The 21400-nt window shown below is 57.9% G+C and overlaps 2 protein-coding genes and 1 non-coding gene across 6 annotated transcripts in view; 2 read left to right on the forward strand and 1 right to left on the reverse strand.

Annotated features, from left to right (window-relative positions):
* Window positions 1-7511, forward strand: part of LOC100088461 (ligand of Numb protein X 2-like) — a 60594-nt gene extending 53083 nt beyond the window's left edge. For both annotated transcript variants that reach the window (XM_029068050.2, XM_029068049.2), the window contains exons 9-10: window positions 2786-2944; window positions 6199-7511. In XM_029068050.2, the coding sequence (XP_028923883.1) occupies window positions 2786-2944; window positions 6199-6334 (295 nt within the window). In that variant the 3' untranslated portion in view covers window positions 6335-7511. The remainder of the gene's footprint in view (window positions 1-2785; window positions 2945-6198) is intronic.
* Window positions 4816-4886, forward strand: TRNAA-GGC. The gene has a single exon. It is a non-coding gene; the product is annotated as a tRNA-Ala (tRNA).
* A 6773-nt stretch (window positions 7512-14284) lies between the features above and the next one.
* The window catches only part of LOC107546884 (pre-mRNA 3'-end-processing factor FIP1-like), a 37287-nt gene continuing 30171 nt past the window's right edge, over window positions 14285-21400 (reverse strand). For 2 of the 3 annotated variants that reach the window (XM_029067056.2, XM_029067055.2), the window contains exons 15-16: window positions 19341-19499; window positions 14285-15366 (exon numbers count right to left, since the gene is read on the reverse strand). In XM_029067056.2, coding sequence (XP_028922889.1) covers window positions 15234-15366; window positions 19341-19499 — 292 coding nt within the window. In that variant the 3' untranslated portion in view covers window positions 14285-15233. The remainder of the gene's footprint in view (window positions 15367-19340; window positions 19500-21400) is intronic. The other variant, XM_029067057.2, reaches the window with a different exon arrangement.

Genomic DNA, 21400 nt, shown 5'->3' on the forward strand with positions numbered 1-21400 from the left:
CTGTCCCTCCCCTCCCCTTCCCATTCCCGTCCCACCCCGGCCCCTCTGAGAGCAGGGGGCTCCTCAGGGCCGAGGAAGGAAGGAGGGAGGTCCCGGTTGGAAGCGGGAGAGGCCGGGGCTCCTCTCGTACCCACCCACGGGGACTGTGGGACCCCTGCCCTCCGAGCCTCCTCTTCCCCTCCAACCTGCCGACATCCACCCGGGCCGTGGCCAGCCCTTCTGCCTCTCCTTTCAGCGACCTCAGAGGCCACCTGCCGTTTGAGGTAATCTCCAAGCTGGCTGTCGCCCCATGGCCCTCCAGACCCGGGGCCGGTGAACTTCCTCTCCCCTCAGCACTGTGCTCATCTGCTCATTTGTATATATTTTTATTACCCTATTTATTTTGTTAATGAGGTGTCCATCCCCTTGATTCTATCTATTGCTATTGTTTTTGTCCGTCCGTCTCCCCCGATTAGACCGTGAGCGCATCCATGGGCAGGGATTGTCTCTATCTGTTGCCGAATTGTCCATTCCAAGCGCTTAGTTTAGTGCTCTGCACATAGTAAGCGCTCAATAAATACTATTGAATGAACCAATGAATGTCCCCGATGGCAGAGAGCCCCCAGTTCCAGGGCCGGCGTCGGTGAACAACGAGCCAGAACCCCAGATGGATGGATGGATGCAGGGCCTTGTGTGTGTGAACTGGGATGGAGGGAGTGGGCTTCTTGGAGGAGACGGGGCTGAGCTCGACATTTTGCAATCAGGGTCCTCTCGAAGCTTCGGGCCCGGAAGCTCCCCCCGGAAGCCACCGCGCTGGCAGAGGAGGGACGGATCGTGTCGAGGCAGGGTCCCTCGATGCCCCACAACCTCGGGCATCTGAGCTCGGCATGGGCCCGTCCCTGGGCTCTCCTGGGCCAGCGGTCAGGAGTGAGAGCCAGAGCTGGGGGCGCCAAAGCCGTCATCCACCCGGGCCAGGATGCCCCTCTTCCAGTGCCCGGCTGGGGGCAAACCGGGATCTGCCCGGAGTTGTGCCCGGGGACCCTGTTGCACTCCTTTTTGAGCCCTTGCTCTCCAGAGGGGGCGTCACCTCCCCCCTCCTTCCCTCACCCCAACTTTCCTAGAGGGTGGGGTGAAGGTGGTCTTTGGTTAGATTGTGAGCCTCATGTGGGGCAGGGACTATGTCCAATCTGATTTATCTCTACTCCAGTCTTTAAAAGAGTGCCGGATGCATAGTAAGTGCTTAATAATAATAATAATAATGTTGGTATTTGGTAAGCGCTTACTATGTGCAAAGCACCGTTCTAAGCGCTGGGGGAGATACAGGATCATCAGGTTGTCCCCCGTGAGGCTCACAGACTTCATCCCCATTTTACAGATGAGGTCACTGAGGCCCAGAGAAGTGAAGTGACTTGCCCACAGTCACACAGCTGCCAGGATTCGAACCCATGACCTCTGCCTCCCAAGCCCGGGCTCTTTCCACTGAGCCACGCTGCTTCCCATCATTATTATTTATTGATTGTTTTCCAAAGTCGAAGCCTACCTCCCCAACAGCACAGCCTTGGCCGCTCTCCATAACAGTAGTAATGATGATAATTGTGATATGAAGTGTCTATTACGTGCCAAGTGGTGGACAGAGCATGGGCCTGGGAGTCAGGAGGTCATGGGTTAATAATAATAATGATGTTGGTATTTGTTAAGCGCTTACTATGTGCCAAGCACTGTTCTAAGCGCTGGGGTAGACACAGGGGAATCAGGTTGTCCCACGTGGGGCTCACAGTCTTCATCCCCATTTGACAGATGAGGTAACTGAGGCACAGAGAAGTTAAGTGACTTGCCCACAGCCACACAACTAAGTGGCAGAGCCGGGATTCGAACCGGGATTGACTCCAAAGCCCGTGCTCTTTCCACTGAGCCACGCTGCTTCTCTATTCTAATCCCGGCTCCGTCGCTGGTCCGATGTGTGGCCTAGGGCAAGTCACTTCTCCGTGCCTTAGTTACCTCATCTGTAGAATGGGGATTGAGAGCGAGCCCCACGTGGGACAGGGACTGTGTCCAACCCCATTTGCTTGTATCCTCCCCAGTGTTTATTAGAGTGTCTGGCACATAGTAAGCGCTTAACAAATACCACAATTATTATTATTATGCTCTGACCTGGGACAGAAACAATACGAGCATATTGGACAGGCTCCCATCTAAGGGGGAAGGGAGAACAGGGATTGAATCCCTATTTCACACATAAAGAAACTGAGGCCCAGGGAAGTCGAATGACTTGCCCGAGGTCACACAACAGGCAGGTGGCAGAGCCGGGATTAGAAATCGGGTTTCTTGACCCCCCAGCCCTGTGGTCTCTCTATTAGGCTGCACTTCTAGTCACCCCGCAGATGATGGCCCTGGTCCTGCCCCTTCTGCTCTATGGGGCTTCCAAACCTGCTCCCCCGTGCCCCCTAGCAATCAGTCACTCGGGTATTTATCTACCGCATCCCCGATCCACCTCCTCCCCGCCACTCTTCCCCGGGTGGGGCGTGATGTGCCGGAGCAGTGGAAAGGCCAGGAGCGTTAGGCGAGAAAGAGGAACGAGGCAGGGAGGGAAAATCCTCCCCATCATCCTGCGTCGGGGTCTCGTGCCGTCAGTTGGTTTTCCGGGCCTGCAGGGTCGTCGTGTTTGCTCTGCCGGTCTGGTGTCGTCCTCGGGGCCTGCCCTTGCCCCCGTGTCACAGGTGTGAGGGAAGAAGGGGTTGGAAGCCCGGAGATGGGAGGTGCTCCCCTAGGTCACGCGGTGACGGTGACGCGCCCTTTGGTTTCCCAGCTGCCTTCACTGCTGCCAAGACATCGTCCTGCGCAAGAGCGACGCAGAGAGCTGGGGCTTCAGCATCGTGGGAGGGTTCGAGGAGGCCAAAGGCAGCCAGCCCTTCTTCATCAAGACCATCGTGCCCGGCACCCCGGCCTTTCGAGATAAGAGACTCAGGTGAGGAGGGTCCCGGCCAAGGCCGAGGTCCGGGTGCCCGCGGCGGGGAGGGGGCGTGGCCGGATCGGGAGCAGGGCTCGGCCTAATCAGAGGCAGGAGGATGGATTAAATGACTTCCAAAGCAGGCCCCACGCTGTGAAAACACTCACAGGAGGGTCCGTTTGCGATCGGGGGAGGGATGGGGTGGGAGAAAATCGTTTTTCCAGGCTTGGAAAATTGGCTTTCCTGTTCCAGGCTTGCGGAGGAGGGAGGGGTTTCCATTGCTGACCGAGCTGTGGAGGGCAAGGGGGTGGTGTCTAGATCCACCCCTTCCCCAGGGACCGTGGGCACCGAGCAGCGGTTTCCGGGACCCTGGCCAATGGGCCGGCCCCCCCGACCCCACTCCAGTGACTTTACTGGACACCACACGCCACTGAGGCTGACCGCGGGTCCAGGGTCCACACCAGGCCCACCCGCTTTCCCCCGGAGCATCCTCGTCCGGCCCCGTTGGACGATTCTGAATCAATCGATAGCATTTACCCGGTGCTGAGACCCAAGGACTCTGATACCGTGGAGAAGCAGAGTAGCCTAGAGGAATGAGCCTGGGCCTGGGAGTTAGAAGACCCGTGTTCAAATCCCAGCTCTGCTGCAGTCTGCTGGGTGACCTTGGGTAAGTCGCTTGACTTCTCTGAGCTTCAGTTCCCTCACCTACAAAATAGGAATTAAATACCTGTGCTCCCATCTATTTAAACTGTGAGGGCCACAGGGAACGGGGACTGTGTCCAACCTGATTAACTTGTAATCTACCCCAGTGCTTAAACAGGGTTTGACACCTAGTAAGCGCTTAACAAATATAATAATAAGAATATTGGTCATAATTCTTAATAATAATTATGGTATTTCTTAGGCACATACTATGTGCCAGGCACTGTTCTGAGTGCTGGGGTAGGTAACAGATAATTGGATTGGACACAGTCCCTGTCCCACATAGGGCTTACAGTCTTAATCCCCATTTTACAGATGAGGGAACTGAGGCAACGGAGAAGTGAAGTGACTTGCCCAAGGTCACGCAGCAGGCAAGTGGTAGAGCCGGGATTAAAACCCCTGACTTGCTTACTCCCAGGCCCGTGCTCATCCTCTAGGCCGTGCTGCCTCCCATCACGGTAGACGTGATCCCTACCCCCGAGGAATTTACCATTTATTTGACTTCTTCCATAGCAGAAGTGAAGTCTATTCCCCCCACCTCCCCATTAATAACAATAATAATAATAATGGTATTTGTTAAGCGCTTACTATGTGCCGAGCACTGTTCTAAGTGCTGGTGGGGGGATACAGGTGATTAGGGTGTCCCACGTGGGGCTCACGGTCTTCATCCCCATCTTCCAGATGAGGTAACTGAGGCCCAGAGAAGTGAAGTGACTTGCCCAAAGTCACCCAGCTGACAGCTGACAATTTGAATTCATGACCTCTGACTCCCAAGCCCGGGGTCTTTCCACTGAGCCACGCTGCTTCCCCTAATAATGTTGGTATCTGTTAAGCGCTTACTATGCGCCAAACACTGTTCTGAGCGCTGGGGGAGATACAAGGTGATCAGGTTGCCCCACGTGGGGCTCACTGTCTTCATCCCCATTTTAGAGATGAGGTAACTGAGGTACAGAGCAGTTAAGTGACTTGCCCAAAGTCACACAGCTGACAAGCGGCGGAGCCGGGATTAGAACCCATCACCTCTGACCCCCAAGCCCGGGCTCTTTCCCACCTTGATCCGTGGCCGAAGGGCCCCACTCTCCTCCCGGGACTCCCGGGACCCGTAACGGGAAGTGGGCGGGAACACCTCTCTGGCGTTAAATCCACTGGCCATCCGCATCGATCAGCCAATCAGCGGTACTGAGTCAGGGGATGTAGCTCAGTGGTAGAGCGCATGCTTGGCGTGTAGGAGGCCCGGGTTCAATCCCCGGCATCTCCACTTTGTGAAGCAGCATGGGCTTGGGAGTCAGAGGTCCTGGGTTCGAATCCTGGCTCCGCCGCTTGTCAGCTGTGGGACCCTGGGCAAGTCACTTCACTTCTCTAGGCCTGTTACCTCATCTGGAAAATGGGGATGAAGACTGTGAGCCCCACGTGGGATGACCTGATCTTGTATTCCCCCCCCAGCACTTAGAACAGTGCTCTTTGCACATAGTAAGTGCTTAACAAATACCAACATTAATTAATTATTGAGCCTCTTACTGTTTGCAGAGAACTGTACTAACCTGATGACCCTGTATCTACCCCAGCACTTAGAACAGTGCTCTGCACATAGTAGGCGCTTAACAAATACCAAGATTATTATTGTTATTATTAACAACAAGTAAAACAAAAAGTTATGGTACTTGTTAAGCGCTTACTATGTGCCAAACACTGTTTAAAGCTCTTGGGTAGATGCAGGTTAATCAGATGGGTTGTAGTCCCTGTCCCACATGGAGCTCCCGGTCTTAATCCCCGTATTACAGATGAGGTAACTGAGGCTCAGGGAAGTGAAGTGACTTGCCCAAGATCGCAACAGGCATGTGGTAGAGCCAGGATTAGAATTTAATAATAATAATAATAATGTGGGTATTTTCTACGCCCTTACCATGTGCAGAGCACTGTTCTAAGTGCTGGGGTAGAAACAGGGTCATCAGGTTGTCCCCCGTGAGGCTCACGGTCTTCATCCCCATTTTACAGATGAGGTCACTGAGGCACCGAGAAGTGAAGTGACTTGCCCACAGTCACACAGCTGACAGGTGGCAGAGCTGGGATTTAGGTCCTTCTGAATCCCCGGCCTCTTAGGAGAAGCAGCGTGGCTAAGTGGAAAGAGTCCGGGCTTGGGAGTAAGAGGTCATGGGTTCTAATCCCGGCTCCGCCGCTTGCCAGCAGTGTGACTTTGGGCAAGTCACTTAACTTCTCTGTGCCTCAGTTACCTCATCTGGAAAATGGGGATTAAAACTGTGAGCCCCACGTGGGACAACCTGATCACCTTGTATCCCCCCAGCGCTTAGAACAGTGCTTTGTACATAGTAAGCGCTTAACAAATACTACCATTATTATTATTATTCTCTCTCCACTCAGCCACACGTGCGTACGGGTAGACGTGATCCCTGCCGGCTCAGAGCCGACAGGCGAGCGGGACTCGGAGGGGCGGGGGGCGGGCCTGGCTGCGGGGAGTGGTCCCGGGCTGCCGGGTGGGGGGGTGTCTCACCCCCTCGCCGGCCTCGGACCCGTGCCGACTCCCGCCCTCCGCTCCCCCCCCTCGCCCTCAGGTGCGGAGACGAAATCGTGGCGGTCAACGGCCTGCCGGCCGTCCGCATGGCCAACTCGGAGCTGATCCCCATGCTGAAGGAGCAGAGGAACAGGGTCACGCTGACCGTGGTGTCCTGGCCGGGGAGCCTGGTGTGAACCTCGGTGGCCGGGGGCCCCTCCCCTCCCCGCCGCCCCCGCCCCGCACTGGACTCTCCCCGAGGACCTCCTGGAGAAGACGGGGCAGGACCGTGCCTCGGCAGCCGCCCGTCCACTCTACCCGTTCCCTCCTCTGGCTTGATCCCAGTTGTTATGGCGGTGACTTCCCCGGCCGCCCCATCCTGGCAGGTGGGGCGTCGGGGGTGGGAGCGTGCCCCCGCGGGAAGGGCGGCGGCCTCGGCCGTTATTTATTCGCGGCAGAAGAGGCGGCATCTGGCGGTGACGGGACCGACCTCTCGGTCGGCCTCTCGGATCCTCCGCGAAGCCCGGGCGGCCGCCAGAGTCACGGGGGCCGCCTCCCTCCCTCCTTGGGGGTTGCAGGACGTCCCCGCGCCCTCTGGACTACCCGTCCCTTCCGGGGGCAAGCCTGGGGCGGAGGGAGAGGGTGATCCGGGCCCCCCGCCTACGCTGGGCGGGGGAGCCGGAGCCGCGGCCGCCCGATCTCCGAGGGCCGGCCCGGGCGGGAGCCGTGCCGCTTCGCTCTGCCAACCCCGTCTTGCCCCGACCCCCCGCCCCGTGGCCGAACCCCAGCCTGCTCCAGGAGCGGCCGGGGAGGGGAAGCCTCAGGCCTCCTCCCCTCCCACCCCCGGCCAGCCTGCCCCCTCGGCGTCCAGCCACTGAGAAGGGCTGCAGATCTCACCGCCTGTCAGGGACTTCCCAATCCCTCGCCCCTCAACGTCCCGTGTGCTAAATCCCTCCCTGCCCCCTGGGAAACACCCACAGTGTGGGCTGCGGCCCTGAGCGGGCGGGGGCCACGCGGGGCCGACTGGCCACAGCCCGGCTTTAGAACACGGACCGAGATCGGGGAAGATGGCGGGCCAGAATGGCTTTCCCCGTCCAGCCCCGCGGTCCGGTTCAGCCCCCGAGATGGGGGGTGGTCTGGAGGGAGGGGATCCCACGCCGGGGGTCCGAAGGGGGCTGCGGCCCTAGAGAGGGAGGACGGGGGGGCTTGGGTTGGAAGATATAGTGGGCTTGGGGGGGGGGGGGGTCAGACCTCCACTGTGGTGGGTCTTAAACCGTTTCCCGGGGGCGTCGGGCCACGAGCGCGGCCTCCGAGTGTGTGCCTTGTAGTAGAGTGTGGCCCCGAGGCCTGCATAAATTATTGTAAAATCAGCCAGTCTGCCTCGCGTCGTTCTTTAGGTTAGTGGCCCTGCCCGCGTCATTGTCTGTGGAGGGAGTCCAAGTGCCTGGGCAGATATGAGAAAGGCGCCCAGCCACGTGACCTACTGAGGGGCCTGCTCGGTGCGGGTGTTCGCCTTCAATCCGTGGTATTTAATGAGTGCTTAGTCTGGGCACCGTACTATTTAGAAGAGTACACTCTAATAATAATAATGTCGGTATTCGTCGAGCGCTTGCTACGTGCAGAGCACCGTTCTAAGCGCTGCGGGAGATCCGGGCTAATCAGGTTGTTCCCCGTGAAGCTCACGGGCTTCAGCTCCATTTTCCAGATGAGGGAACTGAGGCCCAGAGAAGTGAAGTGACTCGCCCACAGTCGCAGAGCTGCCAAGGGGCAGACGGGGGATTCGAACCCATGACCCCTGACACCCAAGCCCGGGCTCCCGACAGACACACGTGGTCATGTTTTGTACCGCGGGCGTCCAGGTAGGTGGCCGAGAAGGGGCGGCGGGGAGGCGGGCGGGCCTCGTCAATGCTGGGGGCGATGGGGTGGGTAGGAGAAATGTAAGGTAGGTCTCTTCCCTTCCCTCCGCACTTACCCTCACTTACGGAGGTTTAGGTCATGGGCTCGAATCCCGGCTCTGCCCCTTGGCAGCAGGGTGACTGTAGGCGAGTCACTTCACTTCTGTGGGACTCCGTTACCTCATCTGCAAAATGGGGATGAAGACCGGGAGCCTCGCGTGGGACAACCTGATGACCCTGTATCTCCCCCAGTGCTTAGAACGGTGCTCTGCACATAGTAAGCGCTTAACAAATACCAACATTATTAGGTTTAGGCCTCTCCCCTCCCCCTTCTTTCTCTTTTTTCCTCTTCTCTTGCCCATTCTCTCCGCCCCCGGCCCTCCTCCACTCTTCCTTCTCCCCCTTCCCCGCTCTCTCACACTCAGATCAGAGGGGGAGAAGATGGACGATCGGCAACGTTGGAAAGCAGCGTGGCTCAGTGGCAACAGCCCGGGCTTGGGAGTCACAGGTCATGGGTTCGAATCCCGGCTCCGCCGCTAGTCAGCTGTGTGACTGTGGGCAAGTCACTTCACTTCTCTGTGCCCCAGTTTCCTCATCTGGAAAATGGGGATGAAGACTGTGAGCTTCACGGGGGACAACCTGATCACCTTGTATCTACCCCAGTGCTTAGAACAGTGCTTTGCACGTTGTAAGTGCTTCACAAATGCCATCATTATTATTATTATTAAAAGGATAGATGCACACAGGGAACTGGAACGTCCATCACCTTCAGCAGCCCCTGTGCTGAGGCGGAGGGCCCTGGCCACGGAGACGCTGCGAGTGGCGGGGGGCAGGGAGGGGTTGAAGTTGAAGCCTTGGGGGGCGGTGGGGGGATCCTGAGGACTTCTCGGGAGGCCACGGAGTGTGAACCCCTGGGGCGCAGCCCAGGAGGGAGGCCCGGGACCAGTTCTGTCGGAGAGGGTAGCCAGCGTTAATGCTGAGCGTGCATACGACACGGGGCAGCGTGGCTCGGTGGGCTGGAGAGGCAGAGGTCATGGTTTCGGATCCTGGCTCCGCCATCTGGCAGCTGTGTGACTGTGGGCAGGTCACTTCACAGTCCCTCATCTGGAAAATGGGGATGAAGACTGGGAGCCCCACGTGGGCCAACCTGATGACCCTGGATCTCCCCCAGCGCTTAGAACGGTGCTCTGCACGTGGTAAGCGCTTAACAGATACTAACATTATTGTCATTAACTTCTCTGAGCCTCAGTTCCCTCAACTGGAAAATGGGGATGAAGACTGGGAGCCCCACGTGGGACAACCTGATCACCTTGTATTGCCCCCAGCGCTTAGAACAGTGCTTTGCACATAGTAAGCGCTTACCAAATACCAACGTTTATTTATTTAATTTACGTGATTAGCAGAAGGGCTCCCGGACGGTGGGTCAACCCACATCACCTTCACCGCAAAGGAAGGAACGCGGCCTACTTTTCCCCATCCCCCTAATCCGTGTCCAGCCGAGCAGAGCCGCCCATCCCACCACCCACCCGTACCCGGGCCCGAGCTCCCCGGCCTCTCACCCCCGAGCCCCGCCCCACGCATCCCCTTCCCACCCCTCGTTCGGGGTCACAAAGCAGCGTGGCTCAGTGGAACCAGCCCGGGCTTGGGAGTCAGAGGTCACGGGTTCGAATCCTGGCTCCGCCACTTGTCAGCTGACTGTGGGCAAGTCACTTCGCCTCTCTGGGCCTCAGTTCCCTCATCTGGAAAATGGGGATTAAGCCTGCGAGCCTCACATGGGACAACCCGATGACCCAGTGTCTACCCCAGCGCTTAACAAATACCAACATTATTATTATTAATATTATTATTGGCCCCCAAACCCCCCATGTCCCCAGCGTAGCAGCCCAATCATCCTCTGCCCCCTGAACCCCCTTGAGAGCAACCTCAGAGGCCGGTGGGCCCGGACCCGGACCCGGTGTGGCCCTGCTTTCTCAAACACGGTCCCCTTTCCGGGAACCGGGCCACCCGGCCGAGCCCAGTCGAAGAGCCGGGCACGGGGAGTCGGAGGATCTGGGTTTTAATCCCACCTCTGCCCCTTGCCTGCTGGGTGGCCTCGTTGCAAGTCGCTTCACTTCTCTGTGCCTCGGTTCCCTCCCCTGTAAAACGGGGATTAAGACTGGGGGGGGCCTCAGGTGGGAGAGAGATGGTAACCAACCTTGTAGCTCCCGCAGCACTTCGTAGAGTGCTGGCACGTAGTAAGCACTTAAATACTATTACAGGAAAAAAATAAATAGATCCTGCTCCGAGCGGCTCTGGGAGCTGCGGTTGGCCAGAGCCTAGGGCAGGCCCAGACCGGCCAGGTGCTATGGGGATGCCCCTCCCTAGCAGCGGAGGCCAAGGGGACCACGGTAGAGAAGCAGCGTGGCTCAGTGGAAAGGGCCCGGACTTGGGAGGCAGAGGTCATGGGTTCGAATCCCAGCTCTGCCGCTTAGCAGCTGGGTGACTGTGGGCAAGTCACTTCTCTGTGCCTCAGTGATCTCATCTGTCAAATGGGGGTGAAGACAGTGAGCTCCACGTGGGACAACTTGATTACCCTGTATCTATCCCAGCGCTTAGAACAGTGCCCTGCACCTAGTAAGCGGTCACGGGTTCTAATCCCGGCTCCGCCGCTAGTCAACTGTGTGACCCTGGGCAAGTCACTTAACTTCTCTGTGCCTCAGTTACCTCATCTATCAAACGGGGATGAAAACTGTGAGCCCCATGTGGGACAACCTGATCACCTTGTATCCCCAGCGCTTAGAACAGTGCTTTGCACATAGTAAGCGCTTAACCATTACCACCATTTTTATTTATTTAAGCGCTTAACAAATACCGACATTATTATTATGAGAAGATGTGGGGCAGAGAGCAGTGGCAGTAATCCGCCGCTTGTCAGCTGTGTGTCTTTGGGCAAATCACTTCACTTCTCTGTGCCTCAGTGACCTCATCTGCAAAATGGGGATTAAGACTGTGAGCTCCACATGGGACAACCTGATCACCTTGTCTCCCCCCCGCCCGCGCTTAGAACAGTGCTTTGCAGATAGTAGGTGCTTAATAAATGCCATTATTATTATTATTATTACCTGGGAAGGGCGGGCTGCATCTTCTCTGTCCTTAGCTGCTCCACCATCCTAAGTACTAGATCCGAGATAATCAGGTTAGACAGTCCCGGTCCCACATGAGGCTCACAGTCTAAAGAGGAGGGAAAACAGAACTTGAACCCCATTTGGCAGATGAGGAAACAGACACCGAGAAGCTAAATGACTTATCCAAGGTCTCCCCCCATCCCCGGGGACCACATTTCTGGCACTCTGACTCTACTCCCCCATGTCGCTTCCTCTTCAGACGCTTGTCTGGACACTAAATAATGTGGTGGTATTTGTTAAGCGCTTATGTACTGGGTGCCAGGCCCTGTAGAAGCATAGGGGAGAGGGCACGGGTCTGGGAGGCCGGTGGTCACGGGTTCCGATCCCGGCTCCGTCTGCTGCGTGGCCTCGGGCAAGTCACCTCGCTTGTCTGGATCTCAGTTACCTCATCTGTAAAATGCGGGGGGGGGGTTAATAATAATAATGTTGGTATTTCTTAAGCGCTTACTATGTGCAGAGCACTGTTCTAAGCGCTGGGGGAGATACAGGGTCATCAGGTTGTGCCACGTGAGGCTCACAGTCTTAATCCCCATTTTACAGATGAGGGAATTGAGGCACAGAGAAGTGAAGTGACTTTGCCCAGTCACACAGCTGACCCGTGGCAGAGTCGGGATTCGAATCCATGACTTCTGACTCCCAAGCCTGTGCTCTTTCCACTGAGCCACGCTGCTTCTCTTTACAGATGAGGGAACTGAGGCACAGAGAAGTGAAGTGACTTGCCCACAGTCACACAGCTGCCACGTGGCAGAGTCGGAATTCAAACCCATGACTTCTGACTCCCGAGCCCGGGCTCTTTCCACTGAGCCACACTGCTCCAGACTGTGAAGACTGTCAGCCCCATATGGGACAGGGACTCTGTCCAACCCGATCTGCTTGGATCCGCCCCAGCGTTTAGTACAGTGCCTGTCACACAGTAAGCACTTAAACATCACAATTATTATTATTAATAATAATAATAATAATGTTGGTATTTGTTAAGCGCTTACTATGTGCAGTGCACTGTTCTAAGTGCTGGGGGAGATACAAGATAATCAGGTTGTCCCTCGTGAGGCTGTCAATCCCCATTTTACAGATGAGGGAACTGAGGCACAGAGAAGGGAAGTGACTCGCCCACAGTCACACAGCTGACAAGCGGCAGAGCCGGGTTTTGAACCCATGACCTCTGACTCCCAAGCCCGGGCTCTTTCCACTGAACCACGCTGTGACTCAGCCAAGGTCACACAGCAGACGTGCGACAGAGCAGGGGTTAGGACCCAGGCCCTTCTGACTCCCAGGCCCCGTGATCTTTGCGATCGGCTTCTCGAAGAGGTGAAAGAGCCCCAGGGACGTCCCAACGTGTTCAAACCGCCGGCATCGGAAACGACCCATCATCTGCGTTGACGCCATCTACCTCTGTCTTCACCTGGTCCTCTCCAGGGGCCTGGAAGGGGAATGCAGAGGCTCCGGAGCCCCGTGGGGAAGGGGATGATAATGTCGATATCTGTTAAGCGCTTACTATGTGCAGAGCACTGTTCTAAGCGCTGGGGTAGATCCAGGGTCATCGGGTTGTCCCACGTGAGGCTCAGTGTTCACCCTCATTTTACAGATGAGGTCACTGAGGCCCAGAGAATAATAATAATAATAATGTTGGTATTTGTTAAGCGCTTACTATGTGCAGAGCACTGTTCTAAGCGCTGGGGGAGATACAGGGCAATCAGGTTGTCCCACGTGAGGCTCAGTCTTCATCCCCATTTTACAGATGAGGGAACTGAGGCCCAGAGAAGTGAAGTGACTCGCCCACAGTCCCACAGCTGCCAAGTGGCAGAGCCGGGATTCGAACCCATGACCTCTGACTCCCAAGCCCAGGCTCTTGCCATGAGCCATGCAGCTTCTCTTACAGGGGGACCCCCCCACCCCCGTCACCCCCAAAGAAGCACTGTAAATTCAGGTGGGTCTTACGTTCCCCCCGGAACCGGTAGCTTGACACTCACCTACTTCCCGGTCACCCAAGGAGCGCGCGGCGCTCGCGACGGCCGCCCCGAGGCTTCCTCCCACGTGAGGAAGCAGCGTGGCTCGGTGGCAAGAGCCCGGGCTTGGGAGTCAGAGGTCATGGGTTCGAATCCCGGCTCTGCTATTTGGCAGCTGGGCGACTTTGGACGAGTCACTTCACTTCTCTGGGCCTCAGTGACCTCGGCTGGAAAATGGGGATGAAGGCCGTGAGCCCCACCTGGGACAACCTGATCACCTTGTATCCCCCTCCTGCAGTGCTTAGAACAGTGCTCCGCACATAGTAAGCACTTAAATACCATCATCATTATTATTATACCGGGCTTTGATCCTCCTTGCCCAGGACAGCCTTTGGGCCGCCTCGGGGGTGCCTTTGCCCTGACCGGCAACAGAGAGGCCTCACGTGGGACGACCTCAAGACCCTGTATCTCCCCCCAGCGCTTAGAACAGGGCTCTGCACAGAGAAAGCACTTAACAAACACCACATTATTGTTATTAGTATTAACCACGTCCCAGGCCTCGTTTCCGGGGCCAGCGCGGGAACGAGTGAAGGATGGGACGGCAGCTGGGGTGAATCGCTCCGCCCTGGATGGGGGCAGAGGGAGGGGGCTCAAACGGAGAGGGGTATCAGGGATCCGGGGCAAAGCCCTTCTCGTGGTCCGGCCCTCCAGGGAGTGGTGGAAGCCCAGGCTCCGGGCCTGGACATAGTTCATCCTCGACGGGCCCCATCGCCCCGAGATGGCACCGATCTATGACTCCTCCTCCCCCGGGGCAGGGGATCCGGAAGCCCCCCGGGCCCGGCCCGATCTCGCCCGACGCCTCAGCCCTCCCCACCTCCGGCAGCCGGCCGGCCGCGCACCCGACGGCCCGCCGCTCGGTCGGCTGCCACGCTCCCCCGTCCGCTCTATCGTTTCGGACGCGGCCGAGTTCCACGGTTCCCCGGGTCCCCACCCCACCCCTCTGCCGGCAGGTCCGGTGCCTCGAGGGCTCCGGGCTGGTACCGGGGTGGAAGAGGAAGCTTGAAAAGGGGAATGCTTTTACAAAAAACTGCTTTATTACTCTCTTCCCGCCCTCCCCCAGGGTCCTTCTGCACCCCTCGCTGTGTGCCACCCCCTCCCCCCCACCCGCCCTGGCACATTCCCCTAGCTTACGGACTGAGATCATGCTACGCTGATGGGGGAGGGGACGGTAGTGGGGGCGGAGGTTAGCCCAAATCCGGGGGTCGCTTGCCACGGGGCTGCCGCACCCGCCCCAAACCCCCGGCTGGGGCGAGGATGCGCACACGGCGATGAGCCGCGGCGGCCGCCTGTGGGTCCGGGTCCCTCCCCGCCCCCGGGGTTCTGACTCTGAACCCTTCAAAAAAAAAAAAAAAATACAATGGAGAAAACGACCCACTACTCGGACGGTTAACCCGACTGGGCCGGGGAATAAATAAACGGAGCCAGCCCGGTCGGGGCCGGGGGAGGAAGCGGCTCCGGGGCCGGCTGGCGGGAGGATGAGCGGCGACGGGTGGCGAAGCCCGGCCACCGTCTGGGACGCGGCCCCCCGGCCTCCATCCCGTCTCGCCCGAGTCAGCCGTCCGGCCTCGGGTCGCCCCGCCGTCCCTCCCCGCCCTATCCCAGGAGGCCGCGCGGGCCGGGGGTGGGGGGACGGGCTTGGGGTGCTGGCTGAGTCCCGTCGGTCTCCGGGTCCAAGATGCCCCCTGACCCCCGTTGGCCACGCCGGGGACGGGGCACGGCATTGACTGCGAACCCGAGCCGGGCCTAAGGGACCCGGGGCCCGGGACAGCCGTCCCCGCCCCCCTTCGGAGAGAGCGAGGGGCCCGGACGGGGAGGGGCCCGTCGCTACGTGTCCGAGAGTCCGCGGCCGGGCCTCTGCCGCCCTGGCGCCCCACCCCGCCCCCGGGCCTACCGCTCCGGAGAAACCATAGGATCCGATCCGAGACCTCTCTCCGCACGGCCACTGCTGCCGGCTCGTCCTCGGGAGGAGAGGCGAGGAAAGAGAGGCGGAGAGAGGATGGGGCCGGGGGAGGCGCGGGGCCCTCAGCCGCGTTAATCTTTGGCATCCGGCTCGCCGCCCTCGGGGACGCCATCTTCGCTGGCCTCTTTGTCCTCTTTGCTGCGCTTGTTCTTTTTGTGTTTGTGGCGCCGGTGGCCCTCCCCCTCGTCGTTCTCGTGCTGCTTCCTGCAGGGCGGGAGACATCGGAGCGGCGTCGGACGCCGGGTCCCCAGGTGGCCGCCTCTCGGACCCCAGGGTGGTGCGGCCGGTGCTCACCCATCTCCCTCCCGCCGCTCCTCGACTAAATCCCTCGAACCGGTCCGGTCACCCCCACTTCCGCCGCTTCCCCTCCCGCGTTTCCCGCCTCGACCCTCTTCCATCCCCTTCGCTCTTCCTCCTCCTCGCCAGATCCTCCTCTATCTTCATCCTTCCTGACTCCTCAGCCGCTCAAGACACCGGCCCACCCCCTTTTCCTTGAAATACCGAACCTTGGGTTTCACCGACACCGTCCTCTCCCGGTTCCCTTCCTAGCTTTCCGGCCTCTCGTTCTCGGCCTCTTTCGCAGGCTCCTCCTCCGTCTAACTGTGGAGGTCCCTCGGAGCTGAGTTTCGGTCCCCCGCTTCTTTATGGTAATTTGTTAGGCCGGGCACTGTACCGAGCACTGGGGTAGATACGAGTCGATCCGGTGGGACACGGTCCCCGTCCCACATAGGGCTCACAGTCTTAATCCCCGTTCTACAGATGAGGTCCCCGAGGCACAGAGAACCTAAGAGACTTGACCAAGGTCACACAGCAAAGAAGTGGCGGATCCGGGATCAGAACCCATGCCTTTCTGACTACTGCGCCCACGCTATATCCACTAGGCCTTCCTTCCTCTCCGTTTTCCACCTACGCCCTCATCCACCCCAGTGGCTTCGATTACCACCTGTATGTGGATGGTTCCCAATTCTTCATCTCCAAACCCAACTTTCGTCCTTCTCTGCAATCTCATATTTCCTCCTGCCTCCAAGACGTTTCCAGATATCTGGCTGCCCTGCTGACACCTTAAGCTCAACGTATAATAATGTGGGTATTTGTTAAGCGCTTACTATGTGCAGAGCACTGTTCTAAGCGCTGGGGTAGACACAGGGTAATCAGGTTGTCCCACGTGAGACTCAAAGTTAATCCCCATTTTACAGATGAGGGAACTGAGGCACAGAGAAGTTAAATGACTTGCCCACAGTCACCCAGCTGACAAGTGGCAGAGTTGGGATTCAAATCCATGAACTCTGACTCCCAAGCCCGGACTCTTTCCATTTAGCGATGCTGCTTCTGCTTCTCTATCCCAACGTATCCCAACCCGAGCTCCTCATCTTCCCTTCCAAACCAAACGAGGGCGTTTACAGACCTCTTTCCTACATAATAAGCGTTTATAGACCTCTTTCCAACACAATAATCATAATACTGTTGTTTGTTACGCACTTCCTATGTGCCAAGCACTGTTCGAAACACTGGGCTAGCTATAAGGTCATCAGGTTGGACACAGTCCCTGTCCCCCACGGGGCTCTAAATCCCCATTTTACAGATGAGGTAACTGAGGCACAGAGAAGTTAAGTGACTTGCCCAAGGTCACAGCAGAAACAGGGCAGAGCCGGGATTCGAACCCGCGTCCTCGGACTCCCAAGCCCGGGCTCTTGCCAGTAGACCGTGCCACATCTTCTCTCCGGCCTGGAATTTTGGAAGGAAGCCTCCCCCTTCCTATCTGACAAACCACCACTCTCTCCGCCCTTAAAACTCTCCTCGAATCAAATCTCCTCCAAGAGTCCTTCCCCTAACCAAGTCCTCACCTCCCCTATTCCCTCTCCCCTCGGCATCGCCTAAGCCTTTGGATCTGTCCCGGATACCCACCCCACCCTCAGTGCCACAGCACTCACAAGAGCCCGGGCTTGAGAGTCAGAGGTCGTGGGTTCTAATCCCCTGCTCTGCCACTGATCAGCTGTGTGACTTTCGGCAAGTCACTTGACTCCTCTGGGCCTCAGTGACCTCATCTGGAAAATGGAGATGAAGACTGTGAGCCCCTCGTGGGACAACCTGACTACCCTGTAGGAAGGGTTCAATAAATACTATTGAATGAGCGCAGAGCACTGTACTGAGCGCTTGGAAAGCACAACTCAGCGACTGAGGCAATCTCTACCCAACAACGGGGCTCGCGGTCCAGAAGTGGGGGGAGAGAGAGAGACATCAAGACGAGTAGAGAGGCGGGTAAAGGGGATTTCCTTGGAAATCCAGGTGTTGCCTCCCCTCCCTCGTGGCTCAATGGAAAGAGCCCGGGCTTGGGAGTCGGAGGTCATGGGCTCGAATCCCAGCTCCGCCACTTGTCAGCTGTGTGACCGTGGGCGAGTCGCTTCGCTTCTCCGGGCCTCAGTGACCTCATCTGGAAAATGGGGATGAAGACTGTGAGCCTCACATGGGACAATCTGATGATCCTGCATCTACCCCAGCGCTTAGAACAGTGCTCTGCACATAGTAAGCACTTAAATACCAACATTATTATTATCATCCCAATGTTTAGAACAGTGCTCGGCACACAGTAAGCGCTTAAATGCCATCATTATTATCCCTAGCCGTAATTTATTTTCATGTATGTCTCCCCCTCTAGACCATAAACTCTTTTTGGGCTGGGAACACGCCCGTCAACTCTCCCAAGTGCTTAGTATACTCCGCTGCACACAATAAGCATTCAATAAATACCACTGAGAGACGGAATATTTACTATTTGCAGATCTCTATACTAAGTGCTTGGGAGAATACACTAGAATCAGTAGACATTTTCCCTGCCCTCAAGGAGCCTGCAATCTAGCCGGGAAGAACCCTCTCTTCTCTCTTACTTTCCCATCTCCGGTGACCCCACCGACATCCTCTCTGTCGACTCCTCTTTCTCTCTCTCCCAACCCACATATTGAGGCTCCACATCCCATCAGTTCTCTCTTTGCTCCGTCCCGGGAACTGACTCTTTCTGCTCCATTCAAACGGCCACCATGATGACCCAAGGACTTGCCCCAACTCCACTTTCGCATCAGCCTCCTCCCCGGCCTCCCTGCCTCTCCAGGCCGTCCTTCATCCCGCCAGCCGGATCGCTTTCCGAAAACATGATTTTATGCCCATCTCCACACTCCTTGAAATCCCATTCCTCTCTGCGCCAAGCGGAATCTCCTGACTGCTGTCTCCTAGGCATCCATCAGTTCTCTCCCCAAAACCTAACCTCCCTCCTTTTCCAATACGGCTCAGCTCCGCACACTTCGTTCCTCAAACGCTCTCCTCTCTCTCTCTCACCACTGTCCCCCCTGACTGGAACTCTCTCCCCCTTCACGTCTGGCAGAATACTACCTTCCCCATCCTCAAATTTTCCACTCCCGCCGCCATCTCCCCACCTACCGACACTGCAACGCTTCCACGGCATCAAAGCACTTGAGCCTCACCCTGTAAGCGATTCGATCCTCCCCCCACATCCTTCTCCCCCAGTATCTTTAAACGCTGCCGCTTCTCCCCTACCTGCAGTTTATTGCAGTGTCTCTCTCCTCCCAGTTTGACTGTAAGCTCCTCGAAGGCACGGACCGTGTCTACTTACTGTACTGTCCCAAACGCTCAGTCTAGTGCTCTGCATGCAGTAAGCACTGGGGCGTGGGGGAGAGTCTAGGGTCCTTTGGCATCCAGATACGCAAAATCAGAGGGGCGCGGGACGCTAGGGGCCGGAAAGACGCACTTAAGCCGCCTCACCGTCGGCCCTCCTGGCGGGGAGAGCTCGGCACCACCGGGAGTGGGAATCCCGAAGTTTCTAAAACAGCTCGCTCCTCGGGATCCCTCCCACAGCAAGAGCTCTTCTCACGGGATGTCAATCAGTCCCTCGATGGCATCGGCCGGAGCATAATCACAGAGGAGGAACTGGGCCAAAGGGAGGGGGCTAAAGAAACGGGGGAAAGGGGAAACCCCTAAGCAGCGAGGGAAGAGGAGTCCGAGTTCGACCACCGAGACAGCCGTCAGCCCTCAGCGAGCCGAACCCCGAAAACTCCACCGGCCTCCTAGGGGAACGGCGGTGTTGAGTCTGGGAGACACGGGAGGGCAGCAGCAGGCCCCCTGACCCTGGAAGGTGACAGGAACGTCCCCCGTCCCGCATCCCTTACCGCCGTGAAGACTTGTGTTTGCTGCCCTCTTCCTTCTCCCGGTGCCGGCGCTCCCGGTGGCGCTCTTCCCGTTCTCGGCTCCGATCCCGGCTCCGGCGGTATTCCCGGTCGAGGTCGTAACTCCTCTCCCGGCTGTAGTAGCGATAGCGCTCATCATCACTTTAAGGGCGGGGAAGAGGGAGCGGGTGGGGGTGGGGGCGGGGCGGAGAAAGCAGGGGCCGAGGAGGTGGACGGAAAGGGAAGGGTTAGAGCGGCCTCGCGGGGAGCTACTCGCCCAGAGTCGGTCCCCATCTGTGTTGGGCCAGCAGATGTCGGCCTGGGTGAGGGGAGGGCGGCGGAGGTGAGCTGAGTAGGCCGATTAGAACTTTCCTGCAAGGCTCGGGGGCGGGGGGAGAGGAAGTCGAGGCAGAGCGGGGGGGAAGAAGGAGCGGGTTCCACTGGGATAGAGTCGGGCCTCAGGGCAGGCAGCTCAAAATTAGCGGTCGATCGCAGAGGGAAGCCATTAAAGCAGTGAAAGAGCCCGGGCCTCGGAGTCAGAGGACCTAGTCACAGCTCTGCCACTTGCCTGCTGGGTGACCTCGGGCGAGTCACTTCACTGGGCCTCGGTTTCCTCATCTGTGAAACGGGGATGAAATACCTGTCCTCTCCCCCACAGAGACTGTGAGCCCCAGGTAGGTGTCTGATCTCATTATTCCGTATCTACCCAAGTGCTCAGTAAGGTGGTTGAAGCATAGGAGGTGACTGAGAAAAATCTCCACTCATTCATTATAATTAAATTCCTCCGTCTCATCTGTTCTCCCCGGTCCTCACTAAGCCACCCCGACCCGGAGCCAGTCTGAGGTCATGAATCAGAGAGGAGGCTTACACAGCGGGTGGGGGAGCGCGGATGGTTCCCCGCGAGCCGCCCGCGCTTGGCAAAAGCAAGTCGAGCACACTTCCAGCTGGCGGGAAGTAGGACGTTCCTTTGCCCCCCTACGCAGTGGTACCTGACCCATCCTCGCTTCAGTGGCGAGGGCCCAGAAAAGGTGGCCGGCTGCCTTTTCACGGACAGAGTGCGTAAGACCGCCTCCCTCGGCTACTCTCTCACGCCCCATCTGCCGCCCGCAGCCCGGGTTTGGAACCGAAGGCCGCCCGGCCCCACAGATGTCTTCAAATCGCACTCCACCCAAATGGAAACACTCTACTTACTCTCCAACGTGGAGGTGAAAATGGTGCCGGGGTCCCCTTTCACCAGTATCACCACCCGGGGAGGGGAGGGGCTTACGGAGTAGGAGGAAGCGTAGGCTTAGAACCCGAATCCTGAAACCGAGCGGCTGAGTGGATAGAGCACGGGCCTCGGAGTCAGAGGGACTTGAGTTCTAATTCCAGCTCTGCCATTCGACTGCCGTGTGACCTTGGGCAAGTCACTTAACTTCTCTGTGGCTCAGTTACCTTATCTGTAAAATGGGGTTTAAGCGTATGAGCCCCGTGTGGGGCAGGGACGGTGTCGACACGATTAACTTGTATCTCTCCCAGTGCTTAGAAAAGCGCTCGGCACAGAGTAGGTGCTTAACAAGTGCAAGAAGAAGAAGAAGAAGAAGAAGAATCCCCCCACCTACACTCCAGGCAGCTCCTGGGGTAAAGACTTCCAGCCTGGACCCTTGGCCACCTGATAGTGTCCCCAGCCTCTCCGCCTGCCTGGGGAAGCAGTGGGAGGGACTCGGAGCCTTTAAAATCCCTACTTCTTCTGCTCCAGGCGAGCTGGGACCCAGTGCTGTCCATTCAACGGTGGGCCGGCAGCAGAAGCTACCAGGTTTCCCCCTCCCAGCCAGGGCGCCGTTTTGCGGAGCAGGAGCGGGGGCGAGGCCCGGTTTCTGATCGGGTGGAATCTCGCTCCCTCCCACGTACCATCTGACCCAGGTCAGGCAGGGGAGGAAGGGCCACATCCTTGGCTCTCGGGCACCTCGGGCCAAAGGGGCCGGAGGCTCTACAGTCCGGCTTCCCTAAAGGGGAGGACGAGGAGCGTTACCCACAGCTCAGTCTCCTCTTTCCTGAGTGCTGGGGCCCCCCGGCAGGGGCAG

Source organism: Ornithorhynchus anatinus, chromosome 6 (genome assembly GCF_004115215.2).
Source record: "Ornithorhynchus anatinus isolate Pmale09 chromosome 6, mOrnAna1.pri.v4, whole genome shotgun sequence".
NCBI classification, from domain to species: Eukaryota; Metazoa; Chordata; class Mammalia; order Monotremata; family Ornithorhynchidae; genus Ornithorhynchus; species Ornithorhynchus anatinus.